The 27,617-nt window shown below is 38.8% G+C and overlaps 1 protein-coding gene across 3 annotated transcripts in view; it reads right to left on the bottom strand.

The window, feature by feature from the left end:
* FAM172A (family with sequence similarity 172 member A) overlaps positions 1-25,842 on the bottom strand; it is a 217,764-nt gene extending 191,922 nt beyond the window's left edge. Inside the window, exons 1-5 of one of the 3 annotated variants that reach the window (XM_032213058.1) lie at positions 25,746-25,842; positions 18,469-18,592; positions 11,653-11,754; positions 9,977-10,077; positions 1,799-1,864 (exon numbers count right to left, since the gene is read on the bottom strand). In XM_032213058.1, the coding sequence (XP_032068949.1) occupies positions 1,799-1,864; positions 9,977-10,077; positions 11,653-11,754; positions 18,469-18,574 (375 nt within the window). In that variant the 5' untranslated portion in view covers positions 18,575-18,592; positions 25,746-25,842. Of the gene's footprint in view, positions 1-1,798; positions 1,865-9,976; positions 10,078-11,652; positions 11,755-18,383; positions 18,593-19,245; positions 19,281-25,745 lie in introns of those variants that run through there. The other 2 variants (XM_032213059.1, XM_032213060.1) reach the window with 2 other exon arrangements.
* Between the last annotated feature and the right edge of the window lie 1,775 nt (positions 25,843-27,617).

Genomic DNA, 27,617 nt, shown 5'->3' with positions numbered 1-27,617 from the left:
TGAACCAAGAAAGAATATTAGCTATGGATTAAGCCAGGTTTACATCATGTTTGTTCAATCATGAATCAATGTATTACTTTAAATTAGATACATAATAAACAATGTTACTCTCTCCTAGGAAGATGATGGAGGAAGAATATTTTTGTGGTGTTTCTTTCCACAGCTACAATAATCAGGCTGATAATTGGCTGTTTTCAAAAAGTTGTACTTTCAAAGCAATTTTCTTTTTTACTTATACATTTTTTCCACTCCACCACATTTTAGAGCAGGGCTGTCAAACTGGTGGCCTGCAGGCCAGATACGTCACACATTGGCCACGCCCACATCTGGTTTAATGAAGGGGAGAAAAGTCCTGATACGTCACGTGATGACATGAGTTTGACATCCCTGTCTTAGAGGTTTGTGAGCTGATCTTTCTCCTTCTCTTATCCTCTGCAGATAGCTAAGAATTATGTTTATAACTTTACATACCAGTAATAACAAGAATTCCAATTAGAGAGCCAAATGTAAAATTATGAGAGAAATATGCATTACAAAATGTTTACTTAATCTATCTGTACAAATAAATTAGTCAGTATGTACCAAGGCTTAGAATCAGCCTTTACAACTTCAAACTTAATTACATTTGGAAATACTTCAAGCCAAATTGTTTTCAAGTTGACTTCAAATATCAAATGAAACTTTCACTAAATTATAGCTATAAAAAGGTCATAGTAGAAGCACACAGTCACACTTTATTGACAGACTAAACTAGCTTAGTGAGAATGTCTCTAGCAATTTTTATTTTCATGATATAAACTCCTCAATTTTCTTTTAAATGATCCTGAAAATAGGCACACGTTGTTATGGTCATGATTTCATTTTAAAATGTTTACATTTTTTTAAAAAAAATAAAAGAATAATTATACAAATATCAGACATGTGCTCAGTCATAAAACCTATTGTCGTATTGTCAAAAACATCTTTCCTTTTGTGCCATAAAATTTGCAACAGTATCCATCATGAAGCTTCACCTATCTTAAAAAATGAGATTATCAAGTGATCTCAAAAGCCAAACTATCATGTTGATCACAGAGAAGCAGATGCAAATTTGGATGAACTTCAGATTTTCTATTCACAACAGATAATTTAGAATATCCATTATGGATTTTTACAGCATATCATCATTGATTTTAGTTGACTTAATGTCAAATTTCACTTCACTCAAAAACTCAAGACTATGTTCTATCCTCAGAATTTTTTAGTTTAAAGCACATACAACACATTTGGAGCACTGCTGGGTTCTGAATCAAAGCAAATAGGAGAAAATGGGTCTTGCCATCATGAAATCTGCACAACAGTTGAGACTTAATCTGGAGACTTATCTGTACAATAGATGCACATTACATCATGTACACTTTACATTTGGAATAAAGCATTTAACCTTGAAGTCATGCTTCAAAATTATATATAGCTTGTATTACATGCATGTGTATAAATTCATTCTTTTCCAAACTAAGCTAAAATGAAACAGCAATTGGAGACAAGCATTGGTTGCATTGTACTCCCACCACTATCCAGAACAGGACTTTGTTTAGTTATTAATAAAATAAAGGACTTCTATTTCCCAGTGAGATTCATAAAATTAAGAAAAAATTCAAACCAAATGAGTTCTTTAACATGAGCAATAATACAATTTCTGAATTGTCATTGTTCAGAAATGGGGTTTTTACAAGCCCTCACAAAAAAGTTATAATAAAAATTATTTCCTTACTTTCATTTTTATAACTTAATGTACTTTAAGAAAAAATTAACTTACTGGAACATATACTTTTTTCAAATGGCATTCTTCTTCCAATAATTCATACACATATTTAGTGATGATCTACAAGACAAAAGTTGTATAAAATTTACAAATAGGACATTTTTTGTAAAGTTTTGTAAAAAATTGAAAATGGTTTATCAAGCTATTGTTTGAAAAATATAATGCATTCTGCAAAGTAAATAATTTTTTAAAATATTCTAGTTAAGTAGCAAAAAACTTTGCCTTATAATAAATGTGTCTAGAAATATGTATGATCTAGGATTTTGCTTCCGGCTGCTATGTGAATAATTTTGTTAAAAATTGTGGATAAAAAATGTATCTATTTAATGCATAGTCAATGGCAGAAAGAGAATGCTTGGATTAATTTGTTAAAACTAATTTCAAACAATTTGCAATAAGCATAGAACAATTTCTTAGAACAATTTCTTTTTATTGTAGCATATCCAAATCTTGGCCCATATGAACAATGAGTAGCAGAAGGGAGAAATGAAGGAAAGCCTGGATTAAAAAAAAGAATCTCATAAACAAAAAAGATACTTTAATTATTTTTTCTTGTAAAGACATTCCAGATGTCACACTCTTTCAATGAAATGAAAACCTTGTGGAGAACTGAACTGTACAAAGGGCTGAGTACTACTTGAAGTATCTTTAACTCAAGCAGCCCTTGTTACACTTCATCTGTAAAATATATTAGTCCTGCCTCATACATAGAAGCAGCTGATTGACTTTGGGTCAGTCACTGTCTCTGAGTCCAGGGAAGAAGACAAGGACAAACCTCTTCTGAAAGTGTTGCTGAGAAAATTTCAGGGACTTGTCCATTTAATCGTCAAAACTCATGGCTAACTCAAAAGCACAAAGAGAAAACCATAACCCAAAACAAATTAACAATACATATAAATAAGAATATCTACAACACTCTCGTTTGGGACTTTAAACAGACACAAACCAAAAGCCATCAGGTTGTAAGATACTAAACAAAACCATTTAAATAACTACAGAAAATGGAAAAATATGTTTTTGTTTTAAAATCTAACTTCTTAAAAAAAATTCTATAAACCTCTTTCACATTCAAATATAAAAGACATTTTAACTAAAATTGTTTCCAAGCAATTATTCTGTCCTAAACACAGAACTGATTCATGTTTTCAGCTATTAAACCCAAGCGATTTAATCAGTGGTGGGATTCAAATAATTTAACAACCGGTTAACAACCGATTAAAAACCAGCTAGGACAGGCGTCTCGCTTCTCCCCCCCTCCAACCTGCCACCCCTCGCTAAAGGGATGTCGGAGAAGGGAAGCAGGCAGGCAGCATTACCATTGGGGAGGTGTTCTTTTTGCATGGGAGGGAATGGGATGCAAGGCTTATTGCTGACCTGCCACCTCTCCCCCAATGGTAATGATTGCCTGCCTGGTTCCCTTCCTTGCCATCCCTTTAGCAAGGGGTTGCAGAGGGGGGAGAAGCAAGACATGTGTCCTAGCGCTACCAGATACTGACAGCTCCATTGCATTCCTTGCTCTTTCGTCCAGGGAAGCCCCTTGTAAAAAAAAACACCGAATGAGTTCAACTGGTGAGTTTTTTTTTTTACAAGGGGCTTCCCTGGACGAAACGGCAAGGAATGCAGCAGATCTGTCAGTCTCCGACAATGCTAGGACGTGCGCCTCGCATTCCCCCCAACCTGTCATCCCTCGCTAAAGGGACGGCGGGGAAGGGAATCAGGCAGGCTGACTTTACCATTGGGGCGGGGTGGGAGGTATGGGTCCGCGAAGCGTGCCTCTTACCTTTCCAGTTCCGTCGCATTCCTCGCTATTGTGTCCAGGGAAGCACCTGGCAAAAAAAACCCCTTTCTTGCGAGTTCAAGTTTGATTGAACTCAGGAGGTGGTTTTTTTTTTTTTTTTAACCAGTGGCTTCTCTGGACACAATGGTGAGGAAAGTGATGGAGCTGGAAAGATAAAAGGTGTGCCTTGCTTCTTGCCACCCCAGAAAATAACAACCCTTCCCCCGATAATAAGGCCAGGGTCATATTTTGAGGGTCAAAAGAAAATAAGACCCTATCTTATTTTTGGGGAATCACGGAATTTTGATATAGAAAAAAATAAAGGCATTTACTGTAAAATTAAGTTTCAAGTGAAGGAAGCTAAAGAATTAACACTTTAATCATGTCCTGTATCTGTAAGATAGAAAAATGGAATTACTTTTACATGGAGGGAAGTATGCAATGGAGTTGGGGATAGGTTTCAAATTTTTTTGGGGGGGGCATAGCTAGATGGGGACATGTGACTGAGTGGGCGTGGCCCACTTGACATCACTCATGCACATTCAATCATATGACCCCCTCACCAAGCCATGCCCACCAAAATGGTGGTGAAAAGTTTTGAACCGGGGGGGCACCATGCCAGGGCTCTTTGCTCTCTTTATTTTTGATCCTCAGAGTGCATGATCAGGGCAGCATGGTGCTCTGAGAAGCCATACTAGGTCGGCACCTGCTGAAGCCTGCAGAGTGCTTCTGGGGACTAGGGTAAGGCAAAAAACACCTGTGATTTTGATAAAAACAGCCCATTTTTTGCCGGCAATTTCGGGGGGGGGGGCTCCTTCCCTCAGTGGTTCATTTTCTTACCTCTAGGCTGCTATGCCGGCTTTGTTCTTAAAGGCTACTGCTCCACACCTTTTGATCTTTCTTGGGCGCGGAGAAAAGTGACCCTGTGAAGGGACCGAGCCTGCTGCTGAACTTGGAAGCCCAGAGGCTTCTTTTCCACATAGCCACTGATACAGGGTACCAAAAAGACCTCTGATCGATGCTACTATATTCGTGCACGCGCAGCTTTCTTTTCACCAGCTGGAGGATCTTTTGAAACCTTGCGGCCAGTGGTTGGGTGAAAAAAAAGCCTCCGATCCTCTGAAACACAAAGAGGAGGCTGAGAGGCTTCTTTGCCAGCCAGCTGCTTCCCAGCTCTGGTCAGCTTGCCATCCAAAGGACATGAACAGTGACCAAGGAATCAGTTCGGGGGTGTGGCCAGCCTGCTGGTACTACCAGATCGGAGAGCCAGCCCCGATTTTTACTACTGGTTCTACTGAACTGATCTGAACCAGTAGGAACCTACCTCTGAGTAGAGTACCCAAAGGCTCTGTTTTAGGCCCAGTACTCTTTAACAGCTTCATCAATGATTTGGATGAGGGGATAGATGGCAAACTCATTAAATTTCTAGACAACACTAATGTCAGGGATAGCCAACACTACAGAAGATAGGCTTAAGATACAGGAGGATGTTGACAGACTTGAACATTGGGTGCTATCTAAAAAAATGAAATCCGATGGTGAAAATGATGAGGCGTTCTACATTAGGCAAGAAAAACCAAATGCACAGATATAATTTAGATGGTACCTAGCTCAATAGTAGTAACTGTGAGAGAGATCTTGGAGTGCTAGTGGACAATCACTTAAATAGGAGCCAGCAGTGTACTACAGCTGCCAAAAAAGCCAACACAGTTCTAGACTACATTATCAGAGGGATAGAATCAAGATCACATTAATAACATTTTATAATGTCTTGGTAAGGTTACACTTGGAATACTGCATCCAGTTTTGGTCACCATGTTGTAAAAAAGATGTTGAGACTCTAGAAAGAGTTCAGAGAAGAGCAACAATGTTGATTAGGTGACTGCAGTGGTGGGTTCCTACCAGTTCGGATCGGTTGGCCGAATTGGTAGTGGTTTGGAACCAGCAGCGACCCAGGCCTGCTATGCCCTCAAACCAGTTCTCCAGGTGGCGGCGTAGGCACTGCCATCTTGTTTTTTATTTCTGTGCAGAACATTTTTTATTGCACTGTGCATGTGCGCGCACATGAATGAACGGGCAGTTGTGCCTGCTGGAACCCACTCCTGGGTGACTGGGGGTTAAAACATATAAAGAACAGTTGCTGGAATTGGGTATGTCTGGTTTAATGAAAAGGAGGACTAGAAGTAAACTAACTAAACTAAACTAAAACTAAACTAAAGTAACAGGATAGCTGTGTTCCGATATCTCAGGGGTTGCCACAAAGAAGAGGGAGTCAAGCTATTATCCAAAGCACCTGAGGGCAGGACAAGAAACAATAGATGAAAACTAATCAATGAGAGAAGCAACCTAGAAGTAAGAAGAAATTGCCTAACAATTAGAACAATTAACCAGTGGAATAACTTGCCACCAAAAGTGAATTTTCCAACACTGGAAGTTTTTAAGAAGAGATTGGACAACCATTTGTCTGAAATGATATAGGGTTTCCTGCCTGAGCAGAGGGTTAGACTAGAAGACCCCCAAGGTCCCTTCCAACTCTGTTATTCTATTCTATCTCCTGCGATTTAAATAAATCAAGCAAGAATTAATGTTCAATTTCTAATATACAGGTATATGGGAAAATATATACCAACTTTAGAGTAATCAAGCAATCGTTTTTTTTTAAGCATTGTTCCAAATTGTACAATTCAAATCTTTTATCAAAAGATGGAATTCATTCTCTACAGTTATCCTAGAGCTGCATGCAATCTCTATTACTTTCTCTTCAATGAATTGTTTCTACAATCAGTTGTAAGAAAGTTTAAAATTCTCTTAGTTCTAGTAGTTTTCTAGTTCTCTGAAAAAAGCAGAGTGGATTTTAATCTTCTATTGGAGTTTTCAGTTGAAGATTTTTTAAATTGACTCTCATTTTTCATCCCAAGTAAGGATGTTAGTATTTGTATCATTTATCCATACATTTATTTGATAAATATGAATGCTTAGCTATTAATAGCATTTCTGCTGATAGAATAAAATGTTTTAGTAACTGCTTTGCATGCTGAAATTCTACATTTACATATAATCATCAAGTTCTAGTAATATTGGATGCTTGATACAATTGCTTAAAATAGGCAAAATCTGTAATCTTAATATCCAGAGAATCTTATTTCTCTGAATATTAAGAAAGCTTTCAATATATTTTCTTGGAGATGTTCAAAGTAAACAAAAGTTAGTATGAATTTTCTCAATATTTTAAAGCTTACCTTAGCTTGAATTGTTTTATATTTATAAGTACAAAAATCTAAAACCTAAATCAAGCATTACTACTATGTTATCATTTTAAAGTTATGTTATAACCATTCCAATTATTTATTTTTATAAATGTTTTATGTTTTAATAATTGTTTTAAATATGCATTATTTTAATTAATTAATGTTATGTCTCCCAGAGTAATTTCATCTGTTTTTTTGTGATAAACATTCACTATCTCCCTTTCAATTTGCATTCAAAATTTTTGCTTATGTTAAATAAAAAATATTAAAAGGAGCAAAGTATAAGATTCTGTTATATGCAAATGATATGTTTTATAAGACAATGAGAAATGTTCATTCCTAATTTTATTTTGCTAACATGAGTTTGAACTCCTACCAGATTTGTTTGTAAAGTTAAAAGAAATCAGATTAAATATAATTGGTTCTCAGTAATAATTTCAATGTGTTTAGGGATTTTGTGGAGTTAGGTTGTGTCCCAGCTCCTTTATTTATTCATTTCTAGATTTTCTCTGCCACTCTGCACCAAAATAGCAGTTATTCCAATATAAAAAGTCCAAGAAATCTTACTTCACTAATAAATTTCATGTTTTATCTTTGATTGGCATCAAAACTGTGGGTAAAATAAATATGATCAACAAGCATTTAATTCTGAGACTGACCTATAACATACTAAATATTTCCACTGATAGGAGCAACTCTTAAGATATTCGCTGTTTGGATTACAACTGCCAGCTGGATTTTATTTTCTGTACTTTTAGCTTTATGTTGTTTTCAACTTTAAAACAGGACATAATGTCAAATAATGGAAGAACTGTGCAAGAGCTCAGAATAGCCTAATTCAAATACTTTTCTCCCCCTTCTTATTTTTCATTCCCCCACTTCCACAACTAGTTCTGTACCATCTGCAGCCAGATGCCTCTGCTCCCAGGCACTCCTAAAGCTATGGAGGCTTCAGCTGCTGCTGCTACAGCAAATTTAAATTGTTAATTTTTTTAGCATGCTACTAAATTATGCTGAATAATCTATAACGTAGTTTAAAACCTGTAGTTTGAAAACCTTTTAGCTCATTTGCAGCCTACCATATTGCTAGGATGTAAACAAGTCACAGCCAATGCCATGGGAAGTTCAGTACTTGAGGTGAGAGATTTGCTATAAATAACAAATTGGTCAAAAACAAGAATCTTTAAAAAAATAAAGTATTAAGCACTTTAAATAAAAGGGATCCTGTCCATTCTCCTGGAAAAGATATTTCCATCTGTTCATTCTTGGCACTTTTCCTAATACTAGGAGAAAAACACTACATTTTCAAAAATTAATGCTTCTATTACATTTTTAAATCACTTTTATGCTTTAATTGATGGAGTATGTTCATCCATCCTTTATTTCCTCCCTCCCCAAATATAGTTAAGATTCAATTTAATATTTCTCAGCATCTCGATTATCAGAATTTTATGGAAGCTACGACGAGATAACGTATCCTGTTATGTTTCAGTTGTATCAACAGCAGGACAAGAGCCAACTTTTTTCATTGATATTTATAGCCTCCATATTAATGTTCAAACAAGGTACATTTTCAGCTTTATTTGAAAACTTTACTCCAATGAAAAATAGGGCTGTGTGATTTGATTTGAGGTTTGTACACATTTTGCAACTTGCTGCCTGAAGAAGGCTTCTTATTTCTCCCATGACTACTTTCTGAGCCTGCTGACTGAAAGGTCAATGGTGTTCCATCTTGCAGACCTGACATAGCTCCTTCAAGAACCCTACTTGACTGACCACATGGACATATTTACAGATGATCTTTCTGCCGTACTAATCTGTTGACATCAGGCGTTATTTCTCACATACTTTCAACACAAAAACAAAAGAAAAGGTAACATATAACTTTGAAATTTTTATTAATTATATTCAGTATCAGATTTATTTTTAACATCAACGCATATTATCATTGCTCAGTCTGCCACTCCTCTAAACAACAAATAAGAGACTAATAACTGTCTGGCTATGTTAGAATTGATAGACTCCCTTGCATTATCCATTACAGATGGTCCTCACTTAATGGTTGCTCATTCAACAACCAGATGAACTTACAATGGCATTGAATGAGGGACACTCAATTAGGTCTCTAAAAGAGGCTGTCACAGTATTCCCACATGATCATAACTCTGGTAACTGGCTTCCAATTCCAATGTTGCAGAATGCTGCAGTTATGTGATCACCATTTGCAATCTTCTTGGTTAGCTTTCTACAAGCAGTTTGGAAAGTTGGCAGGAGATTGCAAAATGGTGACTATGTGACAATTTCGCTTAACGTTCAACAATGAATTGCTTAGCTACAGCAATTCCAGAATTTCTGTTGCTATGCGGCAGTCATGTGATGTCGCATTTTATGACCATATCACTTAATGGCAGAAAGTCCAGTCCCCACTTAACATTGTTAAGTGAGGACTACCTGTACAGAAGACAAAACCTGATGATCACAGTAATGAAAAAGCTTAAAGTTCAATATAGAAATTTTAAGATCTTTTAAAACCATAAGTTAACGTCACCAAGGTCAATACATTATCTGGGATAAGTGCTGGTTTAAATAAAATTAATATCTTACTAAAAATCAGATTTTTATAAATGAAATATACAAATGACAAAGTAAACTGCAATTTACCCAAAATATATCAATACTAACATGAGGAAACAAAATGAAAATAGTATCTAAAACATTATCTAACAATAATTTGACATTTGTTTAATATTGATAAAAAGTTAACGAGTTCAAAATCTATAAATTGGTTAAATGGGTTAAAAAACTATGCAACAAACAAAGATGGAACTGCCTGCTCCTATTCATACCTGAATTTGCAACAAAAAATTCTGACACAATAACTTCAAGTTTTTATACAATACAGAGAACATGATATATTTTTTCCTTATAGTTAAACATATACATTTACACCTCACTGAACAGTTAGCTCACCCTTAAAGCAATATAGGTAAATTTATTCCTATCAGCAATACCTGAAATTTTATTTTGTGCTCTTAAGGCTAATCAGTACTACGCTATCCTTACAACAGTAAGTTTTTTTCCTTATTTAGCCAAATATGAAACAGACACACTGTATTCAGTATTATATCATTTGTAAATAATATATACCTCTCCAAGAGCTTCATAGCGTTTTTGGTTCCATCTATGTAAATCTTCTCGGTAGTTAAAAACAAATGGCTCTCCAGTTTTTATATGCCTTAACTGCCCTTCTATAAAGAAAAATAATAGCATTAAATTTAAAACACAACTTTCAAAATGATAATTCACTATAAAGACATAATACTTAATGACACAAACATATCCATTTTAAGTAAGCTTAAGTTCCATAAGATATTCAGTGTGATTAAGGCATTAGACTAGAAAGTATGAGATTGAGTTGAAGTCACACTTTAGCCATGAAAGCTAGCTAGATGATGTTGGACCAGTCACTCCCTCTATGTTTATACCACACTTATGAACTTATTTATGAGTGCATAATAGATAAAATCACTAAAAATAGATTCTATATTCATTCCCTTTATATTTGGCATTTATAAAGGTGTCAAAACAATAGGTTTTTGAAATATAATTGTGCTATTGGACTGCCATTTTAGGGGATATTTTACTCAGAATCACTGGAGTTTTTAAAAGGTTTTACTGGATTTTATGGGTTTTTTGGTATGGTATTAAATTATTATCACTCTGATGGGAGTGATAAATAAATAAGTGCAATAAATAAAATAATTTAAGGGGAAAATATTGTAATAATTCTGTAGGACTAATAAAATTTTACCCATGTATGAAACTTGATAACTAAGGAATTCATTCTAATTTTTCAAATTAATTCATTAATGAATTATTAGTCATTTCAAACACTGTGGATCACTAATTACATGCCAATGCTCTTAATACTATTTTTAAATAATTAGTAAATGTAGATTTGTTACTATTTTTCTCTCATATCTACTTAAGGTAACAAAACACGTGCAAAACACCTAAACAAAAACATCACAGTTAATTTATATCGTTCATTCAAATGTGGAACCAAATTCAAGAAATCTTAAAATAAGGATCATTAAAATACTGACAAACATTTTTGTGTGATTAATAAGTAAGAGCCAGTTTGGTACAGAACTTAAGGTACCAGTTCCAGCTAGAAACTGGAAGTCTAAAGTTCTATTCCTGCCTTAGACAAACTAGTTGGGTGTCCTTGGGTTAGTCATTCTCTTCCAGCCTTAGGAAAGCAACAGAAAAAATTTCCAAAAATCTTGCGAAGAAAACTGCAGTGACTGGTTTAGGCGATCACCAGCAATTTCTCTCACGCACAAAAAAAGTGATGATTTTTCATATAGTATGGATTTATTTTGCATGATAATTATTTATGAAAATAAATAGATATAAGAGCAAAATTTTATAGAAATTTTAATGAGTTGTACAAAGTTCAATATTTTTGTCTAAACAAACAAGTAGATAATAAGAACTTTTGTTTGAGAAGATCATTTCTAGTATGAAGTATGTACTTTATGCTATCTTCGGATTTCTGCCTCTTAATATATTAATCAAGCAAAACTATTCTTTCTTACAGTATTATTCAGATTGCTCCCCAATGTACAGTATGTTTACAATTCATTTTTATTCATGTATAGCAATAATGTACTTTTCTAACTAGTGAAAATTTATTTCATATTATTGCTTGTACTAATTATTTCATTCATCTGTAAAAAAATAATCAGTACCAAGGTATAAAAATAAAGTATGGAAAAATATTTATTTCTAAGAAATTTTTTTCTGAAACTATTACTTACTTTCATTAAAGGTGTATTCAAATCCTTCAAGGGTATCAGGAAACTCAAGAGGTGGTTCATCTTTTTTCATCAGTTCATCCAAGTCTATTCTAGACAACAAGTCTGGCGGGGGGGAAGTTGGGGAAGAAGATAGTCTTTCTGTAGACCTCAAAGTTATTACTTTTAATAAAAATGGTGACTTTAAAAGACTTGCTAATTTACCATAAACAAATTCAGCAACTTCCCATATTTATAAAATATTTAAGTTTAATAAAACTATAAAAATATTGACAATATATTGTTCCTACAGAGTTCCATCAAGTTATGCTTTTCTTCTTGCTACCAACACTAAAAAAGATTTTGAAGCTGCCAATTCAAATGTCCCAATTTTCTTTTTCAACCCACATTCAATTTTTTGAGGCTACTGAGTTACTTTAGAAGAACTGCCTTTCTAACTTTAAAAACTTAATTTGGTATATTTACAAATGCTGGAATTTCCAAAAATATACTACGGTAGTACCGGTATGATTAGTTTTACAGAGACCTGATTTAGTTTCATTTCTATCAAATCTCATGACCAGCAAGAGTTTATCCTTCAAATAAATGACAACACACTAAGATTATCTTTTGCATCTGTATTTTTGCAAAAGGAAAAACTGGCCCAACCTGCCAGAAGATGCAGCATTGGGGGTGGGGAGACAAGAGAAATGCAGGTCAAAACAGGCAAGGAACAGAGAACATCTAGGTGCTTTGAATATATTCAAGTTGCTGGAGCTGGATATACTGGATCACGGAGTGCTAAAGAATGTGCCTGAAGTAATCTTAAAATCATTGGCAGTAATTGTTGAAAACTCTGGAGTACAGCAGAAACAACATAGAACTGGATGAAAGCTAACATTATTACAATCTTTTAAAAAGAGAAAAGAGAGGACCCAGAAAATCAGAGACCAATCAGGTTGACATCTATATTTGGGGGGGGGGGGGTCAAGAAAATATTGCAAGTACTAGAAAACAACAGCATATTTATTAAAAGCTAGCTTGGTTTGGTTAACAATAGGTCATGTTCAACAAATCACAATACTTCTCTGCTGTTATTGCATCCACAGAATGTCACCCAGTGGCCCTGTTTAGGGTTACCTGGACAGTTCTCAAGAAAATGAGCCCAGAGGCCCATCTGCAGGGCCATGTGGAGGAATTTTCCATGCATCTGGAGGAAAAAATCACTCTGATTCATTCCCAGTTGGACGTGAAGCATACTGTCGAGCTGTCCAGGGAGCATATTTACCCAGTTGGATCTGAGGAAGTGGACAGGGTCCTCCAGAATTTAAACATTAGATCCATACTACTCCTGTCTGGTTAAGGCCAGCCAGGAGGCGTCTTGTGGATATGTTCAAGTGTTGGTGAATTCATCCTTGTTAGACAAAGTTTTCCTTCTCCTTTTGTTGTGCCCACAGATACTCTCGCCCACAGTCCGGTAGAGACTCTGGTTGCTGCCTGGCATTCGGCAGCATCGGAGACACTCGACCGGATTGCGCCACTACGGGCCCTCCGAGGCGGCGGATCCCGGAGGCCTCCTTGGTTCACCGAGGAGCTCCGGGAGAGGAAGCGCCGGAGGAGACGCCTAGAGCACCTGTGGAGGTCCGATAAATCCGAATCGAACCGAGCACTCTTAACAACCTGCACCAAGGATTACATCAGGGCACTTAGGGCAGCAAAGAGATCTTATATTGCCACCTTGGTTGCGTCTGCCAAGTCCCGTCCAGCCGCCCTGTTTAGGATAACCTGTTCCCTCTTAAATAAGAGGGATACGGGGGACCCCTTGCAGGGTAGGGCTGAAGACTATGCCCAGTTCTTGGCGGACAAAGTTGCTCGGTTTCGGTCGGATTTGGACTCCACCTTTGCAGAGCCAGCCGAGACACGAGAGGACGATTTGGTAGACCATCGCTGGGTTGAGTTTCAGGATGTTACCCCCGGGGACATGGACAAGGCCATGAGGGCTGTGAGTGCCTCCACCTGTGTACTGGACCCGTGTCCCTCCTGGCTGGTTGCTAACAGCAGGGAGGTGACACGGGGCTGGATCCAAGCGGTTACTACCACCTCGCTTCGGGAGGGGCACTTCCCCGCCGCACTCAAAACGGCGGTGGTGAGACCCCTCCTGAAGAAACCATCTTTGGATCCAGCCGTACTTAACAACTATCGTCCAGTCTCCAACCTCCCCTTTATTGGGAAGGTTGTTGAGAAGGTGGTGGCCTACCAGCTCCAGCGGTCCTTGGAGGAAGCCGACTACCTGGACCCCTTCCAGTCCGGCTTCAGACCTGGTTACAGCACAGAAACCGCTTTGGTCGCATTGATCGATGATCTCTGGAGAGCCAGGGATGGAGGCCACGCCTCCATCTTGGTTCTTCTTGACCTCTCGGCGGCTTTCGATACCATCGACCATGGTATCCTTCTGCGACGACTGCGGGAGGTGGGGGTGGGAGGCACTGTTTTGCAGTGGTTCTCCTCCTACCTCTCTGACAGGTCGCAGTCGGTGTTGGTCGGGGGACAGAGATCGACCATGAGGCCCCTAACATATGGGGTGCCGCAGGGGTCGGTCCTGTCCCCCGTACTATTTAACATCTACATGAAACCGCTGGGCGAAATCATTCGGAGGCACGGGATAAGATACCACCAATATGCGGACGATACGCAGCTGTATCTGTCCGCCCCGTGCCAACTCAATGAAGCGGTGGACGTGATGAACCAGGGACTTGAAGCTGTTAGGGACTGGATGAGGGCTAACAAGCTTGTACTCAACCCAGAAAAGACCGAGTGGCTGTTGTGTTTCCCTCCCAAAAATTTGGTTGGTGATCCATCGCTCAGGCTGGGGGGCCAAATTTTACACCCCTCAGACAGGGTTCGCAACTTGGGAGTCCTCCTGGATCCACAGCTGACCTTTGATTACCACCTGTCGGCTGTGACCAGGGGGGCATTTGCCCAGGTTCGCCTGGTGCACCAGTTGCGACCCTACCTGAATCGGGAGGCTCTCACAACAGTCACTCGCGCCCTCGTGACCTCTAGGCTGGAATACTGCAACGTGCTCTACATGGGGCTGCCCTTGAAGAGCATCCGGCGGCTTCAGCTAGTCCAGAATGCGGCCGCGCGAGTGATTGTGGGTGCACCTCGGTTCGCCCACATAACACCTATCCTCCGCGAGCTGCACTGGCTACCTGTTGATCTCCGTGTGCGCTTCAAGGTGCTTCTTACTACCTACAAAGCCCTTCATGGTAGTGGATCTGCGTACTTGGGAGACCGCCTCCTGCCAATCACCTCCTCTCGACCCATAAGATCTCACAGATTAGGCCTCCTCCGAGTGCCATCTGCCAGCCAGTGCCGGCTGGCAACTACGCGGAGGAGAGCCTTTTCAGTAGCAGCTCCGACCCTCTGGAATGATCTCCCCGTGGAGATTCGTACCCTCACCACCCTTCAGACCTTCCTCACAGCCCTCAAGATCTGGCTATCCCGCCAGGCCTGGGGGTAAAGACCATAGTCCGCCCCCACCCGAATGTTGTATGAATGTTGCTTGGTTTTAAATATACATTGTGTTTTTATGTTATTGTATGTCTTCCCCTCCCATACAAGTTGTTAGCCGCCCTGAGTCCCCTCAGGGAAAAGGGCGGCCTGTAAATAAACGCAACTCGTAAACTCGTAAACTCGTGCCCTCTCTCAAGAAGCTGTTGCTCAATCCTACCATTGTGGATATTTTTTGTCTACTCTCCCACCTCCAATTTTTGGGGAAGGTGGTGGAGAAGATGTTGACATTGCTACTCTAGAAGATCCTGTAAGAAATAGATTATCTGGACCTTTATCAGTCAGGACTGAAACAATGGTCACACTCATAGTTAATCTCTGACAGGAGCAGGATGGAGGTAGTGCATCCATCCATGCTCTTCTTTCATTACCATCAACCATGGGCTGACTTGGGGAGGTGGTTGTGAGTGGCACAGTTATGTGCTGGTTCACCTCCTTCCTCTGAGGTTAGCCTCAATCAATTTTAATTGGGAGATCCATTCCTGGCCCCAGCTTTGTGGGGTGCCCCAGGGTTCTGTGTTCTCCACTCCTTTTTAATATCTATGTGAAATCACCCATCACTATGGGATGAAGTATCACCAGTATGCTAATGATAGCCAGTTATATATCTCCATCCCAAGTGAAGTAAGTGATGCAGTGGACATTCTTATGGTGCCTGGAGGTTATAGTGGCCTGGATGGAAAAAAACAGACTTCAGCTGAGTGTCCTTTTCTGGATATGGAGGCTCTCATTGGTCAATCATACCCTGTTCATTTCCCGTTTGGACTAGTGCAATGCACTTTACATGGAACTAACCTTGAAAAGTACCTTTTGTACAACTGGTACCAAAGGTAGCCACACAGGCAATTTTAGGCACCCCAAGAAGGGATCCTGTAACATTTCTACTTTATGAGCTGTATTGTTTGCTTCTGGGTCCAATTCAAAGGTTGTGACTTACATTAGCTCATCTCAACTGGGGAGATTGGGAAGATACGTTGCAGGACCTATCAAAGAACTCTGGGCTGTTCAGAAATGTGAAAAATAAATAATCTCTTTGGATTAATGTAATGAGATTAATAAATTAATAAACTATTATGAATATAATACACTTAGCTTCAAAACCTCAGTAAGGTTTGAGATAGGATTAAGCCACAGCCTCTTAATAAAGTTGAATAGTGGTCCTATTACCAGATGGATTCCCAGTTGGTTAAACAACCATGCATAATACATGCTCCTTAATGGATTTATGTGTACATGGAAAGGTTTCATCTTGTGCCCACTGCTCTTCAACATTTTTATGACTTAGATGAAGAAATAGGAGGGATACTCAGCAAATCTGCAGAGATCACATCACACTCAGGGATCAAAAAGATAGACTTGAATATTGTATCCTATTCAACAAAATCCTATCCAATCATGAGAATGTGAAGTTTTGCACTCAACTTATTTTTAAAAATGCACAAGTATAGAACAGACAGCACCTGGATTCTCAGTAGTACTTGTTAGGAGGATTTCAAAAGATTAAGGATGAGTTAGCACTGTGCAGTATCTGCCAAGGAGCAAGTGCAGTCTTGGGCTGACTCATCAGTGAAGGGCAATAAAGTGTGCTCTTGAATGTGAGGATGTTGGAAGATAAATTCTATGAAGAAGGGTTAAAATAACTGATAGCAAAGAAAGGTAAGGGAAAACATGATAATAGTTTTCCAATTCTTGAAATGCTATCACAGGGAAGAGAGTTTGGGTTTATTTTCAATGTAGAAAAAACAACTGGTGGTAGTTTTAGAGACGGCTAAGGAATTTGTTGATTGTGAGAGCGGTAAAGCAACATAATAACCAGCCACCTGAAGCTGTTGGTGCGCATTACTGGAGATTTTCAAACAAAGGTTGAACAATGATTTGACTAGGATGTTTGAGGAGTCCTATTTTGGCAGAAGGCCAGACTACCATGTTTCCCCGAAAATACGACCTGTCCTGCTTTGCCACATTTTTCACTTGGGCAAATAAATAAAAGCCCACCTCCGAAAATAAGCCCCCAGGAGAACCCCCCCCACCTGGCCAGGCAGAACACTGCTCACAGACATAGCGGTATCCTGAAGGCATCAAGCCGTGGGAGCCAATGGGGGAGAAGCTGCTCATGTTGCTTGGTGCCTTTGGGATAATGCTAGGTTGGGGACTGGTGTTCTGCCTGGCTGGAGGACGGCAGCTCCCTTGCAAACTGGCTCCCGAAGAGCTGGGCACAGCCTCAGGAGCGAAGCAGCCATGAGGTGACAACACTAACACTTACCACCTAACTTCAATTTTATACATACCTACATTAATTAATTAATTATTTTTCTCTCTCTCTCTCTCCAAACAAAGATAAGCAGTAACCATGCAAATCCATTGCAATAATAACAATAATACATGAAGCAGAACTTGCACCTAAATTGATTGAGGGAAAGTGCAGAAGAAGACAGCATTATAAGAGTGAGGAGATTCAACTTCCTGCCTCCTACAGAGTGAAAATGTCTGAAGCTATCATGTGAATACTGCCTCCAAGGAGCATATTGATTACATGTGTGTTTTGTCAGTTTTCTACATAATTCAGGATATCATACATTGATTGACAGTATATATGGCACTCTATTCTGAAGACTGAAAACAGCATATAAAATGGGATATAGTATAGTATCCCATTTCATGTTCAGAGGAAGAAAAACAGGCATGTTGAAGAGAGTTCAGCAGGGATTAGGATTCAAAATCCCAAACTGTATCAGATTAAAAATTATAGAAATCTAAAAGTGAACCAAGCAACAATTCCTCCCAAAGAGAAAGAAAGATAAATCTAATTCAACGAGGCTGCCATGGTGAAATTTTGTATGTCCTTCCACTGAAATAATTTTGAAATTATTGTAATACATTAATTCAGTATCAACTTTTGCAAACAATTATGGTATGTTTGTTTACTCTTTAAAGCTGTTCCCACTACTTTGTTCCTTCTGTGTGTTGACTAATATGCATAAGTTGTAGCATTTTTCTTTCCATAATAGGATTTTTGCCATCAAGGGGATCCAACTGGCATTTCTATCACAGCTAACAGCAATCCTGTTGCATGCTGATATCTCTTTTTTGAAAGCAAAGAACAAAAAATTCTGGATTATGGATATATGTAAGAGATTTATTGCAGCCAAGAAATGTGGGTTGTATCATTTGCACTTGCTCACCTGTTTTACTAACCACAAAATTATAGTTCATCAGAACACAGTCTACGGAGTGCCTATGGAGGAGAAGTTCCAAATTAATTTGTACCCTTTAATGCTGTAGTCTTCTCTTTTTCATCAGGACCTCCTTGTTGGAGTTGCGCCATGTTTATCCAAACTCTCAGCAAGCTTAAGGCAATGATGAAAACATGCATCAATCTTGAGGTGATAAGCTGAAAAAAAATTATAAATTAGAATGCTAAATTTATTTTCTGAAATATCGTGACTAGAATAAATCATTACAGAAATCGAACAGGTCTTTTTAAATCAATAGTATCTGACAAAATGGAAATGGCTAGAATGGAATGGGCTAGAAGTGTTGCTAAATAAACAAATAAATAACTCAAGAAAAAATATTTGTCATAAAACATATCTCATGGGCATACAATTCTAGATATCCTCTCTAAGAATAATTCTTAATTTAAGGGATTGTTTTTGTACTTCCTTTTCCATTCCCAATTTGCTTTGCAAATATACTCAGTTGCCTTTGCTCTCCATCTTTACCAAAGCTGTTGGCAGTTATTTTTCAATAAAATCAGTAACATTTTTTTTTTCATTTTCACTTTATTTGTATGCCGCCCTTTTCCCTGGGGGGACTCAGGGCGGCTCACAGTTCAAAAGGGGGGGGGGGGAAGGACAAACAGTCAGCATGATTTTTTTATCCCATTTCCCAAAATTCTCTGTCCTTGGTCATCTGTCTTCATTTCTTAATCATATAATAGCAATAGCACTTAGACTTATATACTGCTTCACAGTACTTTACCCTCTCTAAGCGGTTTACAGTCAGCATATTGCCCCCAACAATCTGGGTCCCCATTTTACCCACCTCGGAAGGATGGAAGGCTGAGTCAACCTTGAGCCGGTGAGATTCGAACTGCCAAACTTCTGGCAGTCAGCAATCAGTAGAAGTGGCCTGCAGTACTGCATTCTAACCACTGCGCCACCACGACTCTTAATTCATAATTCAAAAATAATTCATTTTTAAAGAACCTCTTAATCAACTATAATAATATACTAAAGTAACACAGAAATAATTGTTAATCTGTAATCTAGTATCTAGAGTTTAAGGGTCTGCTATGATTGGGATGACAACAGCTTCAAGTTTTGCAACCTCTCCACATTTCTCACTTCAATATAATTTATTATTTTTACAGTCTACAACCTACTACTTCAAAAAAAAATACTCATCATTGTAATTTGCCTGTCTCTGTAGTCGCTTTTCCTGATATATCAGACTAAATCGGCTTGATTCTCAATCACTTTTAAATCCATAGATCTGCAGTGCTTATTCTCAAACACTAGCTATCGTTTTCTGGTACATCTAGATTAGTACATCTTCCTCTCCAAATTCAATATGCATTCATAGTAATAGAAAACTATCAACAGGAAGGATAAAGAAGGTTTTTTAAAAAGAACAAATTAGATTACAATACTCCTTGAGATCCAGCCCCCACCCACCCACAGAACCTGCCAGCTCCTCAGTACCCAGCTACAATCCTTGCTGGACCACTTTCACTCTGTAGCACCCATCTACAGTCCTCACTAGCCCACCAGCACTTAGCATCCCTGTAGAAGCCCCCACCCTGCATTCCTAGCCTAGGACTCCTACTAGCAATCTCACAAGGTAAACCAGGCAGGAAACACAAACAGATAAGCTAATTCTACTTTATTCTAAAGCTACATTAATAGAATCTTGCAAGTCTAAAAGTACAATCTGCCCACCATCACTTTTACAGCATGAGAAATTAGGGAAGCCTCTTGCTCTGCCCATTATGAAGTTGCGGACTATGCTGCCTCTTATCTGAGCATTCTTTGCTCCATCTCCCAAGGACATTCCCAAAGACCATTATACGTGGCTCTTCGCTCTTAACAACCCCATGGCCCTGACATTATGATGGTACCTGTAACTGGTAGGATTGCTATCGCTCAGTAATGTGGTCAAGTGACATTGTACTTCACAACCACATTTTTTAGTAACAGCAATCTAGGTCCCAATTGTTGTAACTGAAGGGCTGGAAAGGTGTATAAAATTTCATGGTTTAATACTGAATAAATTCAAAAGCATTTCCAAACATGTCAGCCTCAGATAAGTCAAAATCTGGGCAATTCCTAGACACGCAATAGAAAATATGAACATAGCACAAAAACAGGATAGAATTACCTACAGACAGCTTCTTACGCTAGAAAGGGGTGTATTACAACTAAAACCCTTAGATGTATTAAAAAAGGAAAAGGTAATTCAAACATGGTTCCAGTATGGGCAGTTACAGGCCAGGTGGAAAACAGATCAAAAAATTGGTTTCATGCAAGTTGAGGATAATCTATTTAAACAAATAAGAGATCAAAGTTTAATGCATATAAAGAGGATATACAATGTATTAGTACAGATGGATTCCGAAACAGAATTAGTTAAAGATTGTATGATAAAGTGGGCTCAAAATATTGAAGAACCAGTAATGTTGGATACGTGGGAAAGAATTTGGGTAAGAAATGTGAAATTTACACAAGTCCAAAACCTGAGAGAAAATTTTTACAAGATGTTCTATAGATCAGTGTTTTTCAACCACTGTGCCGCGGCACACTAGTGTGCCGTGACATAGTGTAAGGTGTGCCGTGGGAAAATTACTTTATATATAGTCAATATAGGCACAGAGTTATTTTTTTTAAACATTTTCTAATGGTGGTGTGCCTCGTGATTTTTTTCATGAAAAAAGTGTGCCTTTGCACAAAAAAGGTTGAAAAACACTACTATAGATGGCATTTAGATCCTAAAAAGTTGGCTTCTATGTATTCGAATTTACAACTCAAATGTTGGGAGATATGGTTCTCTCGATGCTACATATTTCCATATATGGTGGACTTGCCAAAAGGTTAAGGCATTTTGGATAAAAATATGGTGGATTATGCAAAATATTCTTAAAAAAAGGATAAAGTTTACTCCTCAGTTATTTTTGTTAGGTATAATTACTGATTGTACAGCGGTAGAGATTAACTTGATTTTGCATTTAATAACGGCAGCAAGACTGTTGGTGGCGCAATACTGGAAGAAGGAAGACTTGCCTACAATTCAAGAATGAACATTGAAAGTCACAAATTTAGCCGAGATGGCTAAAATATCTGCATATCTTAAAGACCACTCAAATGAGAGATATAAACGAGACTGGAAAAAATGGATTGATTATATACAAAATAAATACGGGACTAAGAAATTCCAGATAGCCTATGCTTAAGATCAGGAATGATTTAAATTGTTTAAAGTTAGTTTAGCAAGGAGGAGCTAAGTTCAATGTAAAGATGTTATTAATTTCTTATTCTTTTTTTTCTCAATATATCTTAGATTGTGTTTGTTAAAAATCTATACTGTGTACGGGTTCTGGGAAGTCGGGGGAGGGTAGGTTGTGGGGGGTCGGGGGGGAGGGGGGATATATATCAGGTTAGATGAGATGTGTTAGATTTCAATGTAATTAGACTCCACATGTATACTGTTTCTTTTTTTTTCTTTATTTTATATTCTCATTACTATTATTATTACTACTTTTTCTTTAAAAATAGGATAGGCTAAGCATATTGACATGTAGCGGAAATACACCAAAGAGAGGAGGAGTGGGAAAGAAGAAAGATGGGCAGAGAAGGATAGGAAAGAGGGTAAGGGGGGAAGATGAGAAGGATAAGGAGGAGTGGATTGTAGAGAGAGGAGTAGTAGAAAGGGAGGGGAAGAGAGTACAAAAGGATGATTGAGGGAAGATAGAAAGTTGGAGGGTGGTAGAAGAAAGAGGTGTATGGAGAGCAGAAGAGCTATAATGGATTCCTATTTTGGGGGGGCATTGTTGACAAGAGGAACTGATGTAATTATTATTTAATACTATATGATATTGGCTATGTATAGTATATATGTGAGTGTGTGTTATGAAAAGGAAAATGGAAATAAAATATTATTTTTTAAAAAAATCTTTGCTAGAAACCTTTTTGGCCACTGGGTTCAAGCTTTTATGATAACACATTTTCAGTAGGGATAATAAATGTTCATTTTTAATCTTGCCCTGTGTGAAATTTTAATTATGTTCAGAAGTGAAAATAAATGTTCACATTATTATGTACTTACTAAACATTAAGATTCTTGAAGCAAACATATGCAGTTCAACAATTGTAATAAGAATAAAAATCTGGAACACTAACTTCATTACATAGTACTTTTCTTTTAGCTGTTACACTGAATTTCAACAAGTTTCATCTGAATTATAAATGCATAGTCTGTTATTTGTACTTATGATACTTTTAACAGTAGCTATGTATGCTTATAGCTTGGTTTTTTATGAAATTATAAGATACATTGATCTTATTTTCTCATTTTATTAGTGTTGTTTTAAGATTTTGAATTAAAATGTCTTGAAGCTGTTTAAGGGTTTCAAGATTTAAACAATATAAATAATATGTCAGATCACAGCCAACAATGACTTTATCTATAGTCACAGGTTTCCAAAAGCTCTTTATAAAACAATAATATATTTTGACTTGAGACAGATAAAAAATGAATTGCTTTTAAAATGAATGTATTCTAAAAAAGGAAGCTGACAATTGCTTACACTTTGATACACCATTTAAACATCAATACCAAGTGATAAATAGATACTAGGGAAGTGTTTGTGCATTTCACAATGTATTAAAGATGAAAAAGTATATTAGAGAATGTTAATGTGGTAACTTCTAATTGACTATTCAGACCAATTTTAATGAAGTTGTACAAACGAAAGGTATGTGTGAATAAGCAAATTTCACATAACACTGTATTAATGTATATCATTTCAGATACATTAATCCTATTAAAAATGTTATAATAAAAAAAGAAAACCAAAAAAGTACTAATTCTGGAAATTTTACAGAATTTAATTTTACAGAAATTATTTTATAGTGTAATAAACATGACAATAACCAAAGAATAAGATAGTGAAGTGTGTTACTTTTGGAAATTAAAATATAGAAACATGCAAGTGACACACTGCCTTACAGAAACATACACTGATCCACCATTTTAACAACTGCCTAATGCATAGTGAGTGTTATCCTTAAGTTTTTCAATTCCAAAGGAATTGAAACATCAATAAAGATGCACCCCTCTCCTTATATGAGGATTTATGTAGGGTTACTTTCCATTACACCTTGTACTTTGGTGCATTATAAGAAAATAGAAAGACTCCAAGAACTCCACCTTGCAAAAATTTTCTTTTCCATTATACCACTGGGAACCAGTGTACCAGATTTTTCCCTATTTTCTCTGGGGATTGTGAAACATTTAGAACATCAGATGTGCTTCTTGAAAGAGATGGCACTAAAGATGAAACTGCAGAATAGTTACGTAAACATTCATCCTGACACTACTACCATACTATAAAAAACCTCCATAAAAGCCTCTTCCCAATATCTGATTAATATTACTAGTGCCACATGGAAAAGGCATTAACATTTATACACCAACATTGTTTCCTTATTTTGCTTTGTTGTTTTTTATGCTGTTACATTGCTGTGTCCTCTTGTTACAACACATATACGAGTAGTCCTCGACTTACAACCCCAAATGAACCCATTTTTTTTGTTACTGAGCGAGACAGTTAAGTGAATTTTGCCCCATTTTACAACATTTCTTGACACAGCTGTTAAATGAATCACTGCAGTTGTTAGGTTCGGTTCCACCACAAAACCGCGTTCGACTAAACCACGCTCGACGAAACCGCGTAGCTGACGTCATCAACAGGGCGACAACAGCACGGAGACAGAAGCACGCTGTAAACACTAAACCTAAAATTAACCCCTAAACCTAACCCCCCCTAAACCTAATCCTAAACCTAACCCTAAACCTAACCCTAAACCTAATCCTAACCCTTAACCTAACCCTAACCCTAACCCTTAACCTAACCTAAAGCTAACCCTAAACCTAACCCTTACCTTAAGTTGAATCGGCTTGCTTTCAAAGCGCTATTTAAAGCGCCCTTCTTTCTCCGCTCTGGCTGTTGTCGCCCTGTTGATGACGTCAGTGACGCGGTTTAATAGGGCGCGGCTTAGTCGAGCGCGGTTTTAACGGGTCACGGTTAGGTTCATAACATGTGCATCTATGATCTGTTATCGCCACCAGTAATATCTGGGTTCACAAGAATACAGTCCAATAACTTTGAAGGGTGCCAGGCTGGAGAAAAATGTACTAGATAAAATGATTATGTGACATAATAGAATGGAATGTTCTCTACTGGGATGTTGAGGAGAAAAAAGCATAATTCAGTAGTTATCGATGGATTCCACTTAGACCTATAGGGGTTTTTGTTTTTGTTTTTGCAACATGGACAGTTCAGTTTGCACAACCTACTTTTAGAATAGGGTCAGTCAATCAGACTGCATTTTTTAATGAATCCCAACAATTAGATTAAGTAAACAATGGTAAACAGATGTTAAAATCCTTCAGAATTACAACTGGTTTCCATAGCAACTGCACTGATATTCATGCAGAAGATAATTACCCTTCTTTTTATTACTATTTTGCAAGTTGAATTAGGAACAGAATACTTTATTACACCACCATTAATTTACGCTGGCGAATATGACCTCTCAGTGAGGAACTTTGGGAGCTCTAGTACTAAAAAGCCCCCACGTGGGTGAACCTTGTTAGTGACTGATCTCAAGGTGTTATTTATTATTCTGCAGGAAATCCTGGATCCTTGTCTTTCTGGCACTTTTAAAACCTCCAGTTCGGCTTCAAACACAACGCAGGTACAGCACAATTGATCAGACACCCCCAATCCAGATACGCAGCTTCCCCCCCCCCCCGTTTTTCCTTTTCTAAGCAGAGTCGTTTCTTAAGCGCCTAGTTTTGGGATACTCCTCGGAAGTCCCTGAGAGGTCAGTCAGGCTCGATCTCTCAAGAGACCCAGAAAAAGCATCTCTCGGAAACGCGCAAAGTGGGGAGGATTCCTGCGGTTCTCCAGGATACGCCCGCTTGTGCTTCCCGTTCGTGACAGACGACCCACACCCACCCTCAAAAAGGGTCACGGGGCCGTCCCGGGGCTTTCTTCCCCTCTCCTGGGCAGGTAACCACAGCCGTGCCCGTCGATAGCGCCGGCAGGGGAGCTCTCCGCTTCCCATCACATTTAAGGCCAAGGGCGCAGACCAGAAGTGGAGAGAAGCTTCCCTTCTCCTGCACCGCCCGTCCCTTCTCATTCTCAACGCGCACACCTGAGGGGGAGGGGGGTCGGGAGGGCTTGTCGTCGCCCGATCGGAGGGGAAAGGGGCCATGCCTGCCGTCGGCTCACGCAAAAAGCAAAGCGCAGCGGCTACACGTACCTGCAGTTCGGGGAAAGGGGGCGGGGCAAACACTGTTACCGAGAGACGCACCGCCGCTTCTCCTTCTTTACTGTTTGGCTTTGGCTTATCCCGCCCCTTCCGCTCCTCCCCCCCTCCAAAAAATGTCGAACCCCAGTTCCGGTTCCGGTGACGCGAACGGAGTCAAGCCGGGGCATCGGGAAGTTTGCGCTTTCCGCGCTGTTGGTCGCGCTTTCCTCCCTTCTCCCCCTCCCCTCCGCGGATCTTCCCGTGGAGCCTGCTGCTTTGGAGGGACGGGGGCTGAGTGGTGCCTTGAAGGTTATGCGTGTTTTCTGTAGGTGCGGAATGAGACCCCCATCTTTACATTCGTTATCCCAGAAAAAAGTAACTGGCAGCTAGAACTGATGTTCGATCGGGGATCGGAAGTACTTTCCTCCTGGCTGAGTTCAAGCGGCGTCCGAAATCTTGGTCTGCGGAATCTGGACTGCAGAAACACAGTCTGGTGCTAGGCGGCAGCGAAATGGCAACGAAAGCCCTGGGGTTTTGGTTTTTTTTACTGCCGTCTGGCGGTCAGCCGCATTTTTGCAGCCCAGATCCGATAAGACTTAGCTAAACCAAACCAAACCATAGTTTCCATAGCTGTGGCTTATTGATTAGTCAACATTTGCAAATCAGAATACAATGTAAAGTGAAGCTGACAAGCGGATCCAGGGATTGCCAGAAAGAACTAGGAATAAAAAACGCTGAGTTCGGAAGTATTACTTCATGTTGTGTGGTGCCACAAGTTCTTTCTCCACTCCTGTTTAACATCTACTTGACTGCTGGGTGAGGTTCTTTGTAGACATGGTGTGAGATGCACAATCCAGAGTCTTCTGAACTCATGATTCTTACTAAATGAGCAGATGGCAGTTGTGGCTAGATAGTCTTCGTCCTTTGCCTGACTTCAGATTGTGCACCAGTTGCATCCATTCCTACACCAGGAAGCCCTACACTCAGTAACTCATGCCCTGATCACTTCTCACATGGATTACTGTAGCAAATACTACATTTCTGCCTTGATGAACATCTAGAAATTTCAGCTGGTGCAAAATATAGTGGCATGGGCGGTTATATTTCCCTGTATAGTCCCTAGCACCATATAACAAAGTGAGCTGTTAGTTGTCCCAGCTTCTGCCAACCTAGCAGTTCGAAAGCATTTAAAAAATGCAAGTAGAAAAATAGGAACCACCTTTGGTGGGAAGGTAACAGTATTCCATGTGCCTTCAGTATTTAGTCATGTTGGCCACATGACCACAGAGATGTCTTCGGACAGCACTGGCTCTTTGGCTTTGAAACAGAAGTGAGCACCGTCCCCTAGAGTCAGGAATGACTAACACGTGTGAGGGGAACCTTTACCTATATCAGCACATGTTACACCTCTTTTCTGCAAGCTACTTTGGTTGTAAGTTTGCTTCCAAGTTCAATTCAAAATACTGGTAATGATCTGTTAAGCCCTACATGTCATGAGCTGGGTTATGTGAGGAACCGGCCCTCTCCAATCACGTCCCTTCTGGATGGACATGTGGGTCATATCCACAAAGGCATATCATGTGACAGGACCTAGGAGAAAAGTCTTTTCAGCCATTGCACCTGCTCTTTGGAATATCATTCATCCTGAGATCAGATTGGTCCCAAATAATGCTAGCCTTCCCAAGATTCTGAAGACTTGACTTTGCCATCTGATCTAGTAATCTAAGTATGGAGGCTGCAGAGGCTATATTTCTAGGAAAATTTGTTAAAGGTCCTTAGCCTGGTGTGGCTTTGCCAACATAGGATTTGAGCTGGAAAGGTATATTAATATTTATTTCTGCATAAGTAAAAGAAATCCCCCCTGGATACAAGATGAGAGGCCTC

This window comes from Thamnophis elegans, chromosome 3 (assembly GCF_009769535.1).
Source record: "Thamnophis elegans isolate rThaEle1 chromosome 3, rThaEle1.pri, whole genome shotgun sequence".
Classification (NCBI taxonomy): Eukaryota; Metazoa; Chordata; class Lepidosauria; order Squamata; family Colubridae; genus Thamnophis; species Thamnophis elegans.
The sequence above is the reverse complement of the archived record's forward strand: the minus strand, read 5'-3'. Positions and strand labels throughout refer to the sequence as shown.